General features: G+C 44.0%; 1 protein-coding gene across 7 annotated transcripts in view; it reads right to left on the bottom strand.

The window, feature by feature from the left end:
* The window catches only part of ESRP1 (epithelial splicing regulatory protein 1), a 69,843-nt gene extending 57,315 nt beyond the window's left edge, over positions 1-12,528 (bottom strand). For 4 of the 7 annotated variants that reach the window (XM_008001118.3, XM_008001114.3, XM_008001116.3 and 1 more), the window contains exons 1-4: positions 12,148-12,427; positions 11,513-11,641; positions 10,177-10,290; positions 7,009-7,123 (exon numbers count right to left, since the gene is read on the bottom strand). In XM_008001118.3, coding sequence (XP_007999309.1) covers positions 7,009-7,123; positions 10,177-10,290; positions 11,513-11,641; positions 12,148-12,279 — 490 coding nt within the window. In that variant the 5' untranslated portion in view covers positions 12,280-12,427. Of the gene's footprint in view, positions 1-7,008; positions 7,124-10,176; positions 10,291-11,512; positions 11,642-12,147 lie in introns of all 7 variants that reach the window. The other 3 variants (XM_008001115.3, XM_008001117.3, XM_008001113.3) reach the window with 2 other exon arrangements.
* Between the last annotated feature and the right edge of the window lie 3,708 nt (positions 12,529-16,236).

Here is a 16,236-nt window from a genome sequence, read left to right as displayed (position 1 = left end):
ATGTAGTAAGCAGTCAATTGATAGTTATTTTCACCTGTCCTCCTTACCATACTTTCAGAAAAATAAGATCTTAATAAATGCTTGGCAAAGGGATGTAAACACAATATTAGAAGTCTTGATTAGTGAGAATAAGTAAGTTCCTGACAAACAGCTAACAAAAAGCAGGTTAAGAAATCAGGAGGAAGTAATTCCATCCAACATTAGTGAGGGAAAAAATGAGTTAAAAAAAAATGAAAGAAGCCATTTACACAAATGTCCTTTCAGCAGGAGACAACTAGTATTAATTTCCCTAAAGGATCTAAGATAATTTAAAAAAAAAAAAAAGCCCCAACCCCTATTATCACACCCTCAACACCCACATTTGATTAAGTAAAAAGCTTACAACATGTAATCCACAGTTTACCTGCCAGATGAGGTCTCTCAGCTAGCATCACATGATTCAAAAGCAGGCAACAATGCAACCGGAATAACTCAAAGGCCTAATATCAACATCAGAAATGTGTTTTAGGACCAGGCACAGTGGCTCACGCCTGTAATCCCAGCATTTTGGGAAGCCAAGGAGGGCAGATCACCTGAGGTCAAGAGTTCCAGACCAGCCTGGCCAACATGGGGAAACCCCTTATCTACTAAAAATACAAAAATTAGCTGGGCATAGTCACGCATGCCTGTAATCTCAGCTACTTGGGAGGCTGAGACAGGAGAATTGCTTGAACCCAGAAGGCTAAGGTTGTCCAGCATGGGCAAGACAGAGACTCTGTCTCAAAAAAAAAAAAAAAAAAAAAAAAAAAAAGTATTTTTGAACAAATACAAAGACAAAAGAGGGAAAGAAGTGCCAAAAATAAGAACCAGAACTACACTCAAGAAATTCCTGGTCAGGTGGGGTGGCTCATGCCTGTAAAACCAGAACTTTGGGAGGCTGAGGTGGGTGGATAACCTGAGGTCAGGAGTTCAAGACCAGCCTGTCCAATATGGTAAAATACCGTGTCTACAAAAAATATAAATATCAGCCAGGCGAGGTGGAAGACTCCTATAGTCTCAGCTACTTGGGAGGCTAAGGCAGGAAAATCACTTGAATCCGAGAGGCAGAAGTTGCAGTGAGCCAAGATTGTGTCACTGCACTCCAGTCTGGGCAACAGAGTGAGACTCTATCTCAAAAAAAAAAAAGAAAAATAAAAAAATTCCTAAACCCTTTCTCTATCAAAATGGTCCTACTTTTTCATTTACATAGCACTTCACTTACAAAGCTTTCATTTTGGAATACTCAAGATTAAAGTTTGGCTCGGCAGACACTAGTAACTCCCAGGAAAGCAAAGCTGCTGTGTGGCAGTGTATACTCAGCTCAGACTTTGTGACTCTACAAATTGGGTTTTAGTCTCCTCTTCCATTAGAAATACGCAACATTGGCCTGGCACAGTGGTGCACGTCTGCAGTCCCAACTACTTGAGCCTAGGGCACAGGAGTTTGAGGCTACAGTGAGCCATGACCATGATAGCATTACAGCACCAATGCACTCCAGCCTGAGCGAAAGTGAGACTTTAGGGGGAAAAAAAAGAAGTGACCACACTATAATTTTCTTTCATCTTCCATAAATGCCTTGAAATACTGCATATTATTCCACATATTGTTCTTTTAAATGCAAGGCCTGGTTGCTTTCCCTCACCATTCCCCCTGGAAAAAAGTCTGCCTTAAACACAAAAATTGCAGTGAGATATTAAAAATGACACTCTTCCCGTATGATCCAGCAATCACACTCCTTGATACTTACCAAAATAAATAAAAATCCTAGGCCGAGTACAATGGCTCACGCCTGTAATCCCAGCACTTTGAGAGGCCGAGGAGGGCGGATCAAGAGGTCAGGAGATCAAGACCATCCTGGCTAACATGGTGAAATCCCGTCTCTACTAAAAATACAAAAAATTAGCCGGGTGTGGTGGTGGGCACCTGTAGTCCCAGCTACTCTGGAGGCTGAGGCAGGAAAATGGCGTGAACCCGGGAGGTGGAGCTTGCAGAGAGCCGAGATCACCGCCGCTGCACTCCAGCCTGGGCGACAGAGCAAGACTCTGTCTCAAAAAAAATAGAAATAAAAATGAATTTAAAAACCTATGTCCACATGAAAACCTGCATGTGATGTTTATAACAGCACTATTCATATTTGCAAGAACTTGAAAGCAACCAAGATGTCCTTCTGTAGGCGAATAAACAAACCATGTTTGGATAAACAAACCATACATCCAAACAATGAAATTCAGTGCTAAAAAGGAACTATAAAGCCACGAAAAAACATGGACTAATCTTAAATGCATATTACTGGCTAAAAAGACAATCTGAAAAGGTTACATACTACATGATTCCAACTATATGACCTCCCAGAAAAGGCAAGACTACAGAGACAGTAAAGATTGGTGGCTGTCAGGGGTTAAGGCAGAGGGAGGAATGATTGGCCAAAGTACAGAGGAGTCTTAAGGCAATAAAACTACTCTATTAGGGATAAAAGACTTTAAGGTAGCAGGTAAAAACACAAAACTAAACAAAAAAACATTATTCTGTACTATGCTATTACTACAATGTATTCTGATACAACAATAGTAGATAGATGTCATTATACATTTGTCAAAATCCATAGAATGTACAAGAGCAAAAGTGAAACCCAATGTAAACTATGAGCTTTGGGTAATAATGACGTGTCAATGTAGGCTCATCAGGTGTAACAAATGTACCACTCTGGTATAGCACTTTGACAGTGAGGGGGCAAGTGGAGAGGAGGAGAGGAGCAGGGAGAGAATAACAAGGGTTCTATAAGAACACTATACTTTCTGCTCAATGGTGCAGCATGTTGACAGTGGGGGAGTGAGTGAGAGAGAGTGTGTATGTATGTGTGTAACAAGGGTTATATAGGAACACTCTATACTTTCTGCCCAATTTTGCTCTAAACCTAAAACTGGTCTAAAAAATAAAGTTGGGGCCGGGTGCAGTGGCTCACGCCTGTAATCCCATCATTTTGGGAGGCTGAGATGGGTGGATAACTTGAGCTCAGGAATTGGAGACCAGCCTGGCTAACATGGTGAAACCCCATCTCTACTAATAATACAAAAATTAGCCAGGCATAGTGGTAGGCACCTGTAATCCCGGCTACTTGGGAGGCTGAGGCAGGAGAATCGCTTGAACTCGGGAGGCAAAGGTTGCAGTGGGTTAAGATCGCACCATTTCACTCCAGCCTGGGTAACAGAGGGAGAATCCGTCTCAAAATAATAATAATAATAATAATAATAAAAAGTTGAGATTACAGGTATAGCAGATGCACCTGTAATCTGAACTTCTCAGGAGGCTGAGGCAGGAGAATTGCTTGAGTTCAGGAGTCTGAGACAAGGCTGGGTAACAGCATGACTACATCTCAAAAAAATAAAGCCTACTAATTAAAAAATAAATGAGGCCAGGATATGGTGGCAAACAGCTGTAATCCTGCATTTTGGGAAGCCAAGGCAGGAAGATGGCTTGAGGCCAGTAGTTTGAGAACAGCCAGGGCAAAATATGAGGAACCATCTCTAAAAAATGAAAAAAAATTTTTTTTGTCTCACTCTGTCACCTGGGCTAGAGTATAATGGTGTGATCTCAGCTCACTGCAACCTCTGCCTCTTGGGTTCAAGTGATTCTCCTGCCTCAGCCTCCTGAGTAGCTGGGATTACAGATGTGCACCATCATGCCCGGCTACTTTTTGTATTTTTAGTAGAGATGGGGCTTCGCCATGTTGGCAAGGCTGATCTTGAACTCTTGACCTCAAGTGATCCACCCACCTTGGCCTCCTAAAGTGCTGTGATTACAGGCATGAGCCACCTTGCTCAGCCAAAAATGAATTATTAAAAATTTTAAATTTACTTGGATATAAAGTTAATAAAGCATGTTTCCAATACACTTAGAATACTGTGACATCACTGAGGGTCCAAATTGATATTTCTGTATCTTCATTTAAAACAACCAATCAAGAATACAAGTATTTCACAACCAAAAAAATTAAACACTTCAACCTGCACATTCTCTTATCTGCTCTTCTCCAGGTGTTTACAGAAGCCCCTTTTCCTCCCCCACTGGTTTACCAGGTGAAACAGGTAATTCCTGAAGAGTAAATGACCTTCTGTCCACTTGGCAAAACCATGTTTAATGACTATAGATCTCCCAATTCAGCGTGACTTTCATATTGGCAAGGAAAATGTTTAATGCTCTGAAAGAACAGAACAATTCTTCAGTTCAGACATTGTAGAAATACTTTGCACAGATGAGCACAAGTTGATATTCAGATTGGACATAATTGCTTTTAGCCTCAGAAATTGGTCTGGTACACATGCACACGTATGTTTATTGCAGCACTATTCACAATAGCAAAGACTTGGAATCAACCCAAATGTCCATCATTGACAGATTGGATTAAGAAAATGTGGCACATATACACCATGGAATACTATGCAGCCATAAAAAAGGATGAGTTTGTGTCCTTTGTAGGGACATGGATGCAGCTGGAATCCATCATTCTTAGCAAACTATCACAAGAACAGAAAACCAAACACCGCATGTTCTCACTCATAGGTGGGAACTGAACAATGAGATCACTTGGACTCAGGAAGGGGAACATCACACACCGGGGCCTATCATGGGGAGGGGGGAGGGGGGAGGGATTGCATTGGGAGTTATACCTGATGTAAATGACGAGTTGATGGGTGCAGCACACCAACATGGCACAAGTATACATATGTAGCAAACCTGTACGTTGTGCACATGTACCCTACAACTTGAAGTTTAATAATAATAAATAAATTAAAAAAAAAAAAAAAAAAAAAAAAAAAGAAATTGGTCTGGTAGCCTAGTCAGGGAAATTAAGTATTCCTCTGAATAGCAGTCATAAAAAAACTGACCACAGCAGCAATGTAACACAAAAACCGTTGCTAAGAAAGCTTATTAGCATTTCTAACTTGTTAAATGAGAAAGACATGTACAAGTATGATATTAAATATTAAAACATTTAAGAATAAAATCCACTTTTTGTGAGACAGGGTCTTACTCTGTTACCCAGGCTGGAGTGTAGTGGCACAATTACAGCTCACTGCAGCCTCGACTTCCTGGGTTCAAGCAATCCTTGCACCTCAGTCTCTTAAGTAGAGCTGGGACTACAGCCTTATGCAACCATGTCCAGCTAATTTTTTAATTTTTTGTTGACATTGTGTTTCTCTATATTGCCCCGGCGCAATAATCCTTAATATACTTCCTTTCCTTACCGAAGTTGTTTTTTTCATTTTTTAAAATATTTTTATTTCATTTTACTTTTTGTAGAGATGGGTTCTCATAATAATGCCCAGGCTGGTGTCAGCACTACTGGTCTCAACCCATCCTCCCTCCTCAGCTTCCCAAAGTGCTGGTATTACAGATGTAAGCCACCCCGTCCAACCAGAAGTTGTCTTTTTCTAAATTAAGATAGCTTATTAGATTTTTCCTCCACTGTCTTCTAATTTTTCTCTAGGTACTCTGGCTATTTTGTAGAAGACCAACTATCTGCATCAAAAAGTTTTATACTTAAGAACTGAATTGTGTTCCCCACCTCCCCCAAAGTCCTATGTTGAAGCCCAACCCCCAATTTAACTATCTGGAGAGAGGGTCTTCAGGAGTTAAGTTTAAATGAGGTCAAAGGGTGGAGGGGTCTAATTAGATAGGGCAGTGACCTTGTAAGAAGATAACTCCTTCTGCTATTCCCCCAGAAAAGGTGGCTAGCTATCTGCAAGCCAGGAAGAGCTGTCACCAGAACCTGACCATGCTGACACCCTGATTTTGGACATCTCAGCCTCCAGAACTGTGAGAAAGTAAATTTCTGTTGTTTAAACTTCCTGGTCTATGGTATTTGTTATGGAAGCTTGAGCTGTCTAATACAACATTCAAACCAACAGAACAACCAGTGAGAATTTTTCTGCTGTACCAACCTTTTTAACAAAATTCTTATAAGAATTCTGTCACAGTGAACTTACTCCACCCTTTTCCCAACACTAGTGGTCATGCTAAGCCAAAATTCCAGCTAACTGACTCCAAGAAGAAGGCAAATGAAAATGGATTTGACCTGTTTACAAGTAGTTATGAAATATATGCAAGCAAACTTCAATCAGGAAAAAAAAAATCCTGAAGTAACACAAAAACCAGGCTTTAGTTCCTGAAAATGAATGAGAAAGTTTGGGAATAAGCATCTACAACCCACAAGTTACTGAAGGTAACTTAGTTTTAACTTCATGACTCTCACAGTGGCTTTTGGGAAGCCACCCAAGGCAACAATTACTCAACTTTACATCTGATATATTAGCACATGCCTGCTTATTAGTTAGCACTTTAAAGACTTAATGAATGTAAGATGATGGGTCATTTGTGATTATAGATTTGTAATTATAAAATTACTTTTACAATATATCATGCATCAAATATATTATTTTGGTAACTAAAGAATGTGGGGAACAATCCAGACCCCCATTTTATCATCTTTAAAGATGGCTTATTATAATTAGCATAATCTTGTATTTGAAAAACTCAGGGGAGGCTAAAAGCAGGACCAGTGAACTGCAGTTTGTAAAGGGGATATATCCACTAATTAAAAAAATTATTTGACTTCATTCTAAAGAAGCCAAAATAAACCCTAAAATCACAGTAACCAAGAAAAAGTGGCCTTAGAATCTGCACTGAAGTCTTCATGTTTTTTCTCCAGCACACACACACATTACATAATCTGAAACTGAATCCTATTCTACATGTCATCACCTCACCAAAAAATCCATCTCCAAATCCATCCAACCATCTGATTAATTATAACTACTTTCAAAGATGTCTATAATTGTATTAGTTTCTCAGCAGAGTAGACAAATTTTGGACAGGCCAATTTTATCCATATGCTGACAAAATTTAAAATGTTTGAAAGTTTCTTGAATTACCATTTTTTTCCTGGAACTATCTTTTCAAATGATTCTTGAGTAATGATTTAAAGGATACACTCTGTCATTGCAGCAACATCCAGTTTGTCAATATCAGGTGAACCAGGGCAACACTTCTTGAATTCTTTTCGAAGATCAAAAAAGGAATAGAAGCATTCAGGTAATAGTACATTCTGAGGAAGGACAGAGTAGATACTGTTAACTAGGTGAATTTGGTTCAATGTTTCTCTTACAATTAGGAACCTAAAAATTGAAATATAAACATATTTTACAATGGAAAAAATATAAATTTTAATGTAAGAGTTGCTTTATTTTTAAAAGTTGGTCCCGTTTCTATATTAGATCCTATGTACAAGTCTCATGAAAAAAAATTCTTGTTTTAAGGCAGTGGATTACCATGTTTGTCCTTCAGTATGCATTCCATTTGAAACAATTCTGAAGCTGTGATATATTTGGGCTGTTATACTTCATATTTTCTGGCTATTAATACTACTCTTTTTTCCAGCCATAACCATTTTAGAACATCTGTATTTTCAGGCAGCACTAGCAGCCCTTTCAGTTTTTGGTTTTTTTTTTTTTTTTTTTTTTTTTTTTGAGACAGAGTCTCGCTGTGTTGCCCAGGCTGGAGTGCAGTGGCGCGATGTCGGCTCACTGCAAGCTCCGCCTCCCGGGTTCTCGCCATTCTCCTGCCTCAGCCTCCCGAGTAGCTGGGAGTACAGGCGCCGGCCACCGCGCCCGGCTAATTTTTTGTATTTTTAGTAGAGACGGGGTTTCACCGTGGTCTCGATCTCCTGACCTTGTGATCCGCCCGCCTCGGCCTCCCAAAGTGCTGGGATTACAAGCGTGAGCCACCGCGCCCGGCCCCTTTCAGTTTTCATACAGATGCAGGATTAGATTGTAAAACTGGGTAGTTCTAACTATTGGGTTCTAATAATGCATATTTTCAGTAGTAAGTGAGATTAGAATAGTAAATTCCTGATTAAACTGAAAAGGCTTATTTTTGTGCCAAATAATAGTCCCACATTAGTCTTCTTGACCAATATTGTAGCTGTACCTTTGAACTCAAATTAGACTTCAAACAAAAACAAAAACAAACTCACAAATCCCAAAGGCAAAGGAGAAATTGTTACCTGCTATTCTTAGCTATTAGCACCACTACTGTGGCTATTAAGCAAAGCACAACTGTCTGGACAAATATTACGCTACTGTTTCTTTTGTTGTTTTCTTAACAAAATAACTCAGCATTGGATAACTTTTAAAGATAATCCTTTTAAAAACTCAATTTAGATTTTTCTTAAAATTTCAAAATTGTTTGTGTTAATTTGCTGGGAATTTTTACCCATTTTTACATTAGAACATCAAGGAAATTAAGACTTTTAAATGTTAAATGTTCATGCAAAATGTCTCCTCTCCAAGTTCCTTCTATTGGATTTTATTAGATGTGACCTATTCATGCTGTATTCTGAAATCAATATTGCTGCATCATGGTCACAGCTTTTAAAAAAGTTAACAACTAAAAGAACCATGAAACCTACCTATTACCTACAAAGATCCTCATTTAAAAGCTGTTTGTAAGGACAGTAACTCACATGTTCAACAATAATAAGTTTAAGTTGTTGTGTCCATTTAAAATACTGAGTATTTTATTTAGTGCTTATAACGATGTTGATGTTCTATTAAATAATGTAGGCTAAAAAGCTTATGCAGTATGAATGCTCTTTGTAAATAATGCTTGTCTACAGAATTCTGGAAGAATATATCCAAACATGTTCATGTTAGAGAAGAACATTTTAATGTATTGAGTGGCAGGATTATTTCATGTTTTGCCATTTTCCCTTTTCTTTAATGAATATACAGGATTACTTTCACTATAAAATTGTTTTAGTTTCTGTATTTAATCAAAATCCTAATAGTAGTGGCTGAGGAAAAAGTCTTACTTTTTCTCCAGAAGTTTTCCTATACCCAAAGTAGTTCACCTAAATAATGAAAACAGCTATTTTCCTCTGGCCCAACAGAAAAGATTAAGTCTTGTCCTTCTGTCATGTGAGTCTGGGAGGAAAAAAGCAATCCTTACTTATCACTATTTCTGGTAAGGATGTAGCAACTAGTCTAGCATTTAATTTTTTAAAAAAATTCTTCTCCTTTTATCAAATAATTACTAAGACTCATATAAAAGGAGAGATTTCCTGAAGACATAAGAACTTGAGTTACTCTTTCAAACTTTTTAAATTGTCATAATACATTAAACGAAATAAAATCTGTGCTTACTTGCCTGGGTCATTTGTCAGTCTACATCTTTCATTGCAAGCCTTGCCTCATACAGGTACCTAAATATATTCTACTTCCATCTTTTCAAGCTCAGTGCCTGCCTACCACAATAAAAAGTTACAGCTCAAACTAATTTAAGTTGTTAAGAGACAGTGTATTAGCAATGATTGGCTACACTGGGTGGGTTGCCTCTGCTCTTCCTTTTCCCACAGCCTCTTGGTATTTATCCAGGGAGAGAAATCACATTTTACCTATAGTAAGACTATATTTCTCTCACTCTATAATCCTCTCTATGTCAGAAAAATGAGCAAAAGTAAAAGATGAGGGTGACCCTTTTGTTCTGATGCAAGAATCAGTTTTGAACTTAAAATCACTTAAAATCAGACAAAGTGAAGAGTGCTACGATTGTGGTTTCACTAGATATAAGGTTGTCTTATTTAAGTAGCCTTTTTAATGAAATGATTAGAAATACAACTTTAAAGGTTTAACTCTTTTTTCCTTCCTTTCTAGGATTTTCAACACAAATGGGAATATTATAACATACTAAAAATAGTTCTTTCCTCTCTATAGTTATTTTAAATGTCAAAAATTCACACTCCATATTAGCTTTGGGAAAGGGAGAGTGTCATGCATCTTGAAAATTGGACATAAAGAGACTATTTTAAGTTACCAAAGAGTATCTTTGTATATACATAACACCAGATTTACATTTTAATAATTTTTAAGAGTATGGTTCAGTAAAACATTAAGTACATTAACATATTTTGCAACCATAACCACCATCCATTTCCAGAGCTTTTTCATCTTCCCAAACTGAAATTCTGTACTCATTAAAATAACTCCCTATATGCATATTTTTAAAAACAGAGAAACTTGAATAAACCAAAAATTTTTAAAAACTTCCAGTCACCCCAAAGGTCCAATCATTTTTTTTTTCTCCAGAAGCCAGCACTCTTACCTTCTTGGAAGCCTCAGGATGCAGGATTTGCCTGACATGAAGCTGCCCATCAGTACAGAGACAGAAAGAAGTCCCTACTCCAATATTCAGTTCATTGCTCACTGACTGGTTAAACTGCAAGAACAAGATACACACAGGGATGCAACTGATGCACGATTTAGAAACTCTGCAAAGTAACTCCCCTTGGTGATAGCCAGAGAAAACTGAGATAAGGGCCCTGATGGGGGACACCGGTGCTGGGGCAACCTTGGAAAGACAGACTCCTTTCCCACAAACCTCCTCGCTTCCTCGAGGTAGGGAAGCTTTCCAATCAATCCGCAGTTCGCGCCCAGGAGAAACTTGTCAATGCATTCTCCCTTCTGTTTTTACAAAAAAATTCACTCAAGACTTAAGTCAGATGTCTCATCTCATCAGCAGGTTGCCTTCAGATTACATCATTCCCTAGTGTTACTTTTTGTATGTTTGGATGTGCCAGGCTTAAGACGCCAGCTTCTGATAAACAAATACGGCTACTGGGTATACAGATCTGGAAAAAAGTCTTGGATGAATACACCCCAGAAAGGATAGGTTTCTCCTATAACTCGAGGCTCGTGTGCTAGGGCAGAGGTCATGAGAGCGCAGAGCATTCATCTGTGCACAGGTGTTTAGCACCCCGCCCTACCCGATCCGGCACCCGTCAGCACCCCGGAACAGCCGGTTTTTAGGTCACCTCAGTCCTAATAAGGGGATTCCATCAGTTCCGCAGTGACCCAACGGGCAGCCTTGCACGTTCGGACCTCAAAAACCTCCCTGGTCCTGGGACCAAGGCCACTAAAGAAATAATGACAGACCGAGCCTTTCGTTGGGAGTTCAGAAGCCTGAAACCAGGCAGGCACCTTCAGGTTCCGACCCAAACTGTGCTACTTCTTGCACACCCGCTGGGCCCGCCTGGACGTCTACGCCACAGCGCCCTCTGCCCGAAGGCTGTGGGCCCAAACCCCGCAGGGGAGCGGCGCGTCTAGGGTCTGGACCTGGAGATGGGGGCGCTAGGATTCAAACTCCGCACGTCAATCAATTGGCAAAATGGAGCTGACTCTCCCGCTCCAGTAACTACTCTGGAAGCAACTCGAAAACTAGTGAATGTCGGTCCCAAACCCTTGGGGCCGGGAGGTGAAGAGAAGCAGCGACCCCCGCCCAAACGGTGCGCTCCGGCCCTCAGACGGGACTCCCACCCACGCGGCCGGGCGGGAGTCTTGCCACCCTGCTCCGGGAACACGCGTGGGCCGCCCTGAGAGGGCGTAGGGTGCGGTGGGGTTGGGCCCAGGCTGGGGTGGGCGGCGTGACCCGGGGCTGTCACCTGTCGGAGGGCTTGGTCCAGCTGCGACGCCGAGGACAGGCTTTCGACGTCTATTTTAGTTTCTTCTTTGCAGTCCTCCGTCAGTTCCAACTGATCCGGTCTAACTAGTACTTCGTGCAACTGTCCCACCTCCGAAGGTACAGAAGCAGGGGTCAATTTCCCTCAATTTCGGAGTTGCTTTCTGCACCCTCCACCCTCGCTCCCCTGCTGGGGGGACCCGCGCCTCTCTAGGGGTCCGGACGCAGAATCAAAGCTCTTGACTCGCCATCGGCTCCAGTGCGTTCCTGGCCCCCCGTCCCACCCCCCACCCGATAGGTCGGAAAGGCCCTGGAAGTGGACCCCGGGGCCTCCGAGACCCCACCTCGTCTCGGCGGGGCCTCCCCCGACGGGCAAAGAACCAGGCTCGGTAGCGCTGGCCTCCCCACCTGAGCCAGGTTGCGGAGGACTGAAATGGCTCCAAGGCAGTTGGCCAACAAGTTTGGTTTTACTCTAGCTTCCCTAGGCCGCGGGTCCAGACTCACAAGGGGGCAAACAAGAGCACTTATTTACCTACCTCCACCCCCCTCCCCGCCCAAACCTCTACTACAAACTTCTTGTCCCATTCCTTGCATTTAGACGAAAACGTGAAGAAATACCTTCTTGTTGGCAAGATCCACGACTTTCCAGAACAACAGGATCAGCTCCTTCTCATCCGAGCCTAGCTTGGCCCCGGTGGCCCCAGCAGTGATTCCAAAAAGCACCACCAAGTAATCCGGAGAGGCCGTCATGACGATAGGTGGGGAGGGGGAGAAGGGGGGGGGTCGGGAGGAGGTAAGGCGGGGTGGAAGTGAGAACGAAAAAACCTGTGCTAAACCCTCTCCTAAGAGAAAAAGAAAGAGCGCCCACCCCCCCTCCTCGCTGCTGCTACTGCAAAAGGCGGTAACCAACCACCCAAGCCCACACCTGGCCGGTGCTCCACGCCCTGGGCAGGAAGGGGGGTGGGAAGGAGGGCGCAGGAGGCCTGCCCTTTTTGTATTCAGTTGCCCGGGCGTCTATGCAAAAAGCCTGGAGCAATGCTGCACCCCCGGGAGGCACGCAATGGCTGAAAGCTTTTCTGTTTTGGGATGTGGCTCTACCTGCCCGCCCCTTCCCCCTCCCCCACGTGGTGCAGGTAAGAGACACCTGGCGGCGCCGGCCCATTGGCTCCTTCAAACCACGACGTGGCAGCGGTGGGGGAGGAGGCCGCTTGGGGAGGGGGAAGAAGGGGCGGGAGACAATGGCTGGATGAATGGAGAGGCCAGGGCAAGAGAGGAGGAGGGGGAGACGCGAGGGGCGGGGAAGAGGCGGTTGCCATCCAGAGGGTAGACGAGGCCAGACGGGAAAAGGGCTCAGAGAGGTAAAGGGCGCGGAGTCGCTGGGGGGAGGGGTCCCCACTGGAGGTAACTGAGAGGTGCGGGGCAGGGGGGCTTGGAGAATACCGGCTGCGGGGAACGAAGCCGAAGGTTCTGAAGGGTCAAGCGAAAAGGCCAGGTACAGGGAGGCGAAAGGAGGCCAGAGGTGAGGCCCGGGGCGCGGAGCTGCCCAGGGCGCGGCGCCGGTGGAGGACGAACCGCTGAGGGAGGGACCTGCCAACCGCAGCCAGGAGGTGGCAGGGGCAACTGCCGATCCCCGGAAAAGCCGCTCCCGAGCCAACACACCTTTCAGTGCAAACATCAGGAGAAATCCTGCGAGCCCTCCCCTTCTCCGGGCCGTAGCCCGGGTGCTCGCTCTTCCCAAACCCGCCGCAGTGCCCACCTTCCGGAGAGGAACCCGGCGCACGGCAGAGCCGGACGCCCCGGGCTGGACGCCCAGCCACCTAGTCACGCCCCAGGACGCAGTTACTCACCACGCGCAAAGCAGCTGGGGGACCCCGCAAGGAAACTCGGGCACAATGGAGCCCGCTCCTTTTTCTCTCAACTCTAAATGCTCTGTCTGGTTTGGTCCAGGCTGCTAGTTTGAAGCTGGAACAATCTCCAGGGCTGGGGCCCGTTTTCTTTTATTTGCCTTGGGCCCCAAATGAAAAGCATCTATCCGCATGCCTAATAAAAGTTTTCTTAAATCGGGCCAAGCAGGCTTTTTCCCAGGTTCTGCGCCCTGATCCCATTCCCTCTGCTCATGCGTTTGTTATTGTATTGGAGTGTGTTGACCAAGCTCCCAAACAACCTTCCTTGCTCTACCTCAGCTTGGTCTGCCCAGAGGCTCGTGCCCCCCCCCACCATCACCCCCAGCCACCACATCTGTGGCAGTATGTTGTTGGGTCTTGTTGACATTTTAGAGAGAAAAGCGCTACGGGTGAAGTTTTCTCGGGTTATACATCTCAAAGCGATTTGTTCTTGGGGACAGAATTCTGTCTGAAGTATTACTAATTCGGCTCCAGGTGTCCAGCCCCGTTCATATTCATGATGTGAAACGGGCAACCATGCACCTATCCCTGCCGAACCCACTCCGGGTACGAATCCTTTCAGAATGCGTGTCAAAGGAAGCTGGAGGCCCCGGCTTTCCCACTGGGGGTTCAGGCTCCCGGGATGGGGGAGAGGAGCCCGAGGCCTGCGCCGTCTCGTTTCCGGGCAGGAGAAGGTGCAGGCGGAGGCGGGGCCTCCCGTGATGCAGGTAGCAGCTCGCGTCCCCTTAGAGCGGGCGAAGGCCAGGGTCTCACACTTGCAGCGCTGCGACGGCGCTCGAGACCTCCCTCGTCCGCTGCTTGAGTTCCAGAATTGGGTGCTTCCTTGTCCTGGACTTCGGAGTGCGGAGTCATAAATGGATTCCGGCAGGCTTGCTGCAGTGGCCTCGCTTCTCCCTAGCCCCGGTAACTCCGAGCCACCCGTCCAGGCCCTCGAGCGTAGCGGGGGCCGGGACTGGGCGCGGAAGGAGGCTGGGAGGGACCTGGAAAAACCACCCAGATTGCATTGCAGTGGGCGAGGCCGCCTGGAGGAGCCGGTTCCAGCTAACCACCTCCCCGTCGGGCTCTCGGTTCGCGGTTCCCAGGTGCTCAGCTCTGCCGGGCCCAGGAGGTGCCGCCTCGCAGGGACGCGGAACCCGGTGCGTGGCCCCCGTGGGGCGGACCAGATAGCGCGCGGCGGTCCGGAGGCTCGTAGCCAAGCAGGTGACTGTTGCTGAAAAAGTGGTTGGAACACTTCGGGAAACTGGGCCCCGCCTGTTCTTTCTAGGGCTTTGGAGTTTGGATTAATCATTTGTGTAGCCCGTTTGGATAAACCGAAGACTTTATTAAATCAGCGCATTTACCAGGAATTCCGCAGCAGTATCCACATTAGAATCTTAAGCCTTGGAGTTGACCATATTCACACAGACTTGCCTTGTTCCTGTTTAGTTTATGCCTTGTGTTCCGTTATTGGAACGCTAAGCTTGTGGGAGTTATTTACATCCTACTGCCCAAGGTCATCGCCAAGGTGTGATTTTTCACAAAAAGAATTTGCAACCTCCGGCGTAAATGGCTTAAGGAAGTCTAATCCCGGTTTCTGATTTTTTTTAATTTAAAGGTTAATTTTTTTTTTTTTTTTTTTTAATTTAAAAGTTAATCTTTCCGGGGCCGGGCGCAGTGGCTCACGCCTGTAATCCCAGCACTTTGGGAGGCTGAGGCAGATCACGAGGTCAGGAGTTCGAGACCAGCCTGACCAATATGGTGAAACCCCGCCTCTACTAAAAACACAAAACTTAGTCGGGTGGGGTGGCGCACACCTGTAATCCCAGCTACTCGGGAGTCTGAGGCAGGAGAGTCGCTTGAACCTGGGAGGTGGGGGTTGCAGTGAGCCAAGATCTGGCCATTGCAGTCCAGCCTGGGCGACAGAGCGGGACTCCGTCTGAGGAAAAAAAAAAAAAAAGGTTAATCTTTCCAACTAGGTTTTCAAGGATGAAGATTTTTTTTGTTGTTGTACTCAAATGTATTCCTAGGGTTTGGAACAGAGCCTGATATATACTAGGCACTCAACAAATATTTGTTGAATGATTGTAATGAGTAACACCCATTTTTGCAGCTCTTTGTCTTCTGAGCCTAGGGCATAGTTCATCACTGCAGAGGTGAGATTGTCAAAATGGGAGTCTACAGGTAATTTAAGACTTAAATGTTTAAAGAGTAGGTGCTAATTCTTCAACAAACTTACTTTTGTTAAATTAAAATTGTAAAATGTGGTGGAGGGGTTGGAATATATGTAATTCAAGACAATTAGTTCTGAATACAAAAATGTTTTACTGTCTATCACCACCATCTATAAATCTAATTCAGTAAGGATAATCTGTGTAAGGTGGCTGGAAGGAACCTTGAGGAGAGAGGCTTATTTAAGTATTGGCGCAGGACCACACCTCAAACTCTCAAAACGCTGAGGTTGTTTTTTGTTTTGTGTTTTTAAGCACCAGAGACCCAAGTTGAGGAACAGCCTTTAAAATAACTGGCCTGTACTCTTACATACATTAAAGCCATCAAAGACAAAGACTGAAGAAAAACTTTTGCAGATTAAAGGAGTTTAAGAGACAGGATCCTGAACCGGAAAAAGTAAAAAATAAAAAAATAAAAAAAAAGGTCTGTAGATTAAATAATAGTATTATATCCATGTTAATTTCCCATTTGTTGTAATATTACTGTGGTTGGGCAAAAGAGTGTCTTTGTTGGTAGAAATATCTACTGAAGTATTTAGGGGTAAAGAGGAATCATGTCTGTAACTTAATCTCAAAAGGTTCAGACAAAATATATG

The sequence above is a fragment of the Chlorocebus sabaeus genome, chromosome 8 (assembly GCF_047675955.1).
Source record: "Chlorocebus sabaeus isolate Y175 chromosome 8, mChlSab1.0.hap1, whole genome shotgun sequence".
Lineage (NCBI taxonomy): Eukaryota > Metazoa > Chordata > Mammalia > Primates > Cercopithecidae > Chlorocebus > Chlorocebus sabaeus.
This window is presented reverse-complemented; position numbering and strand designations above follow the sequence as displayed.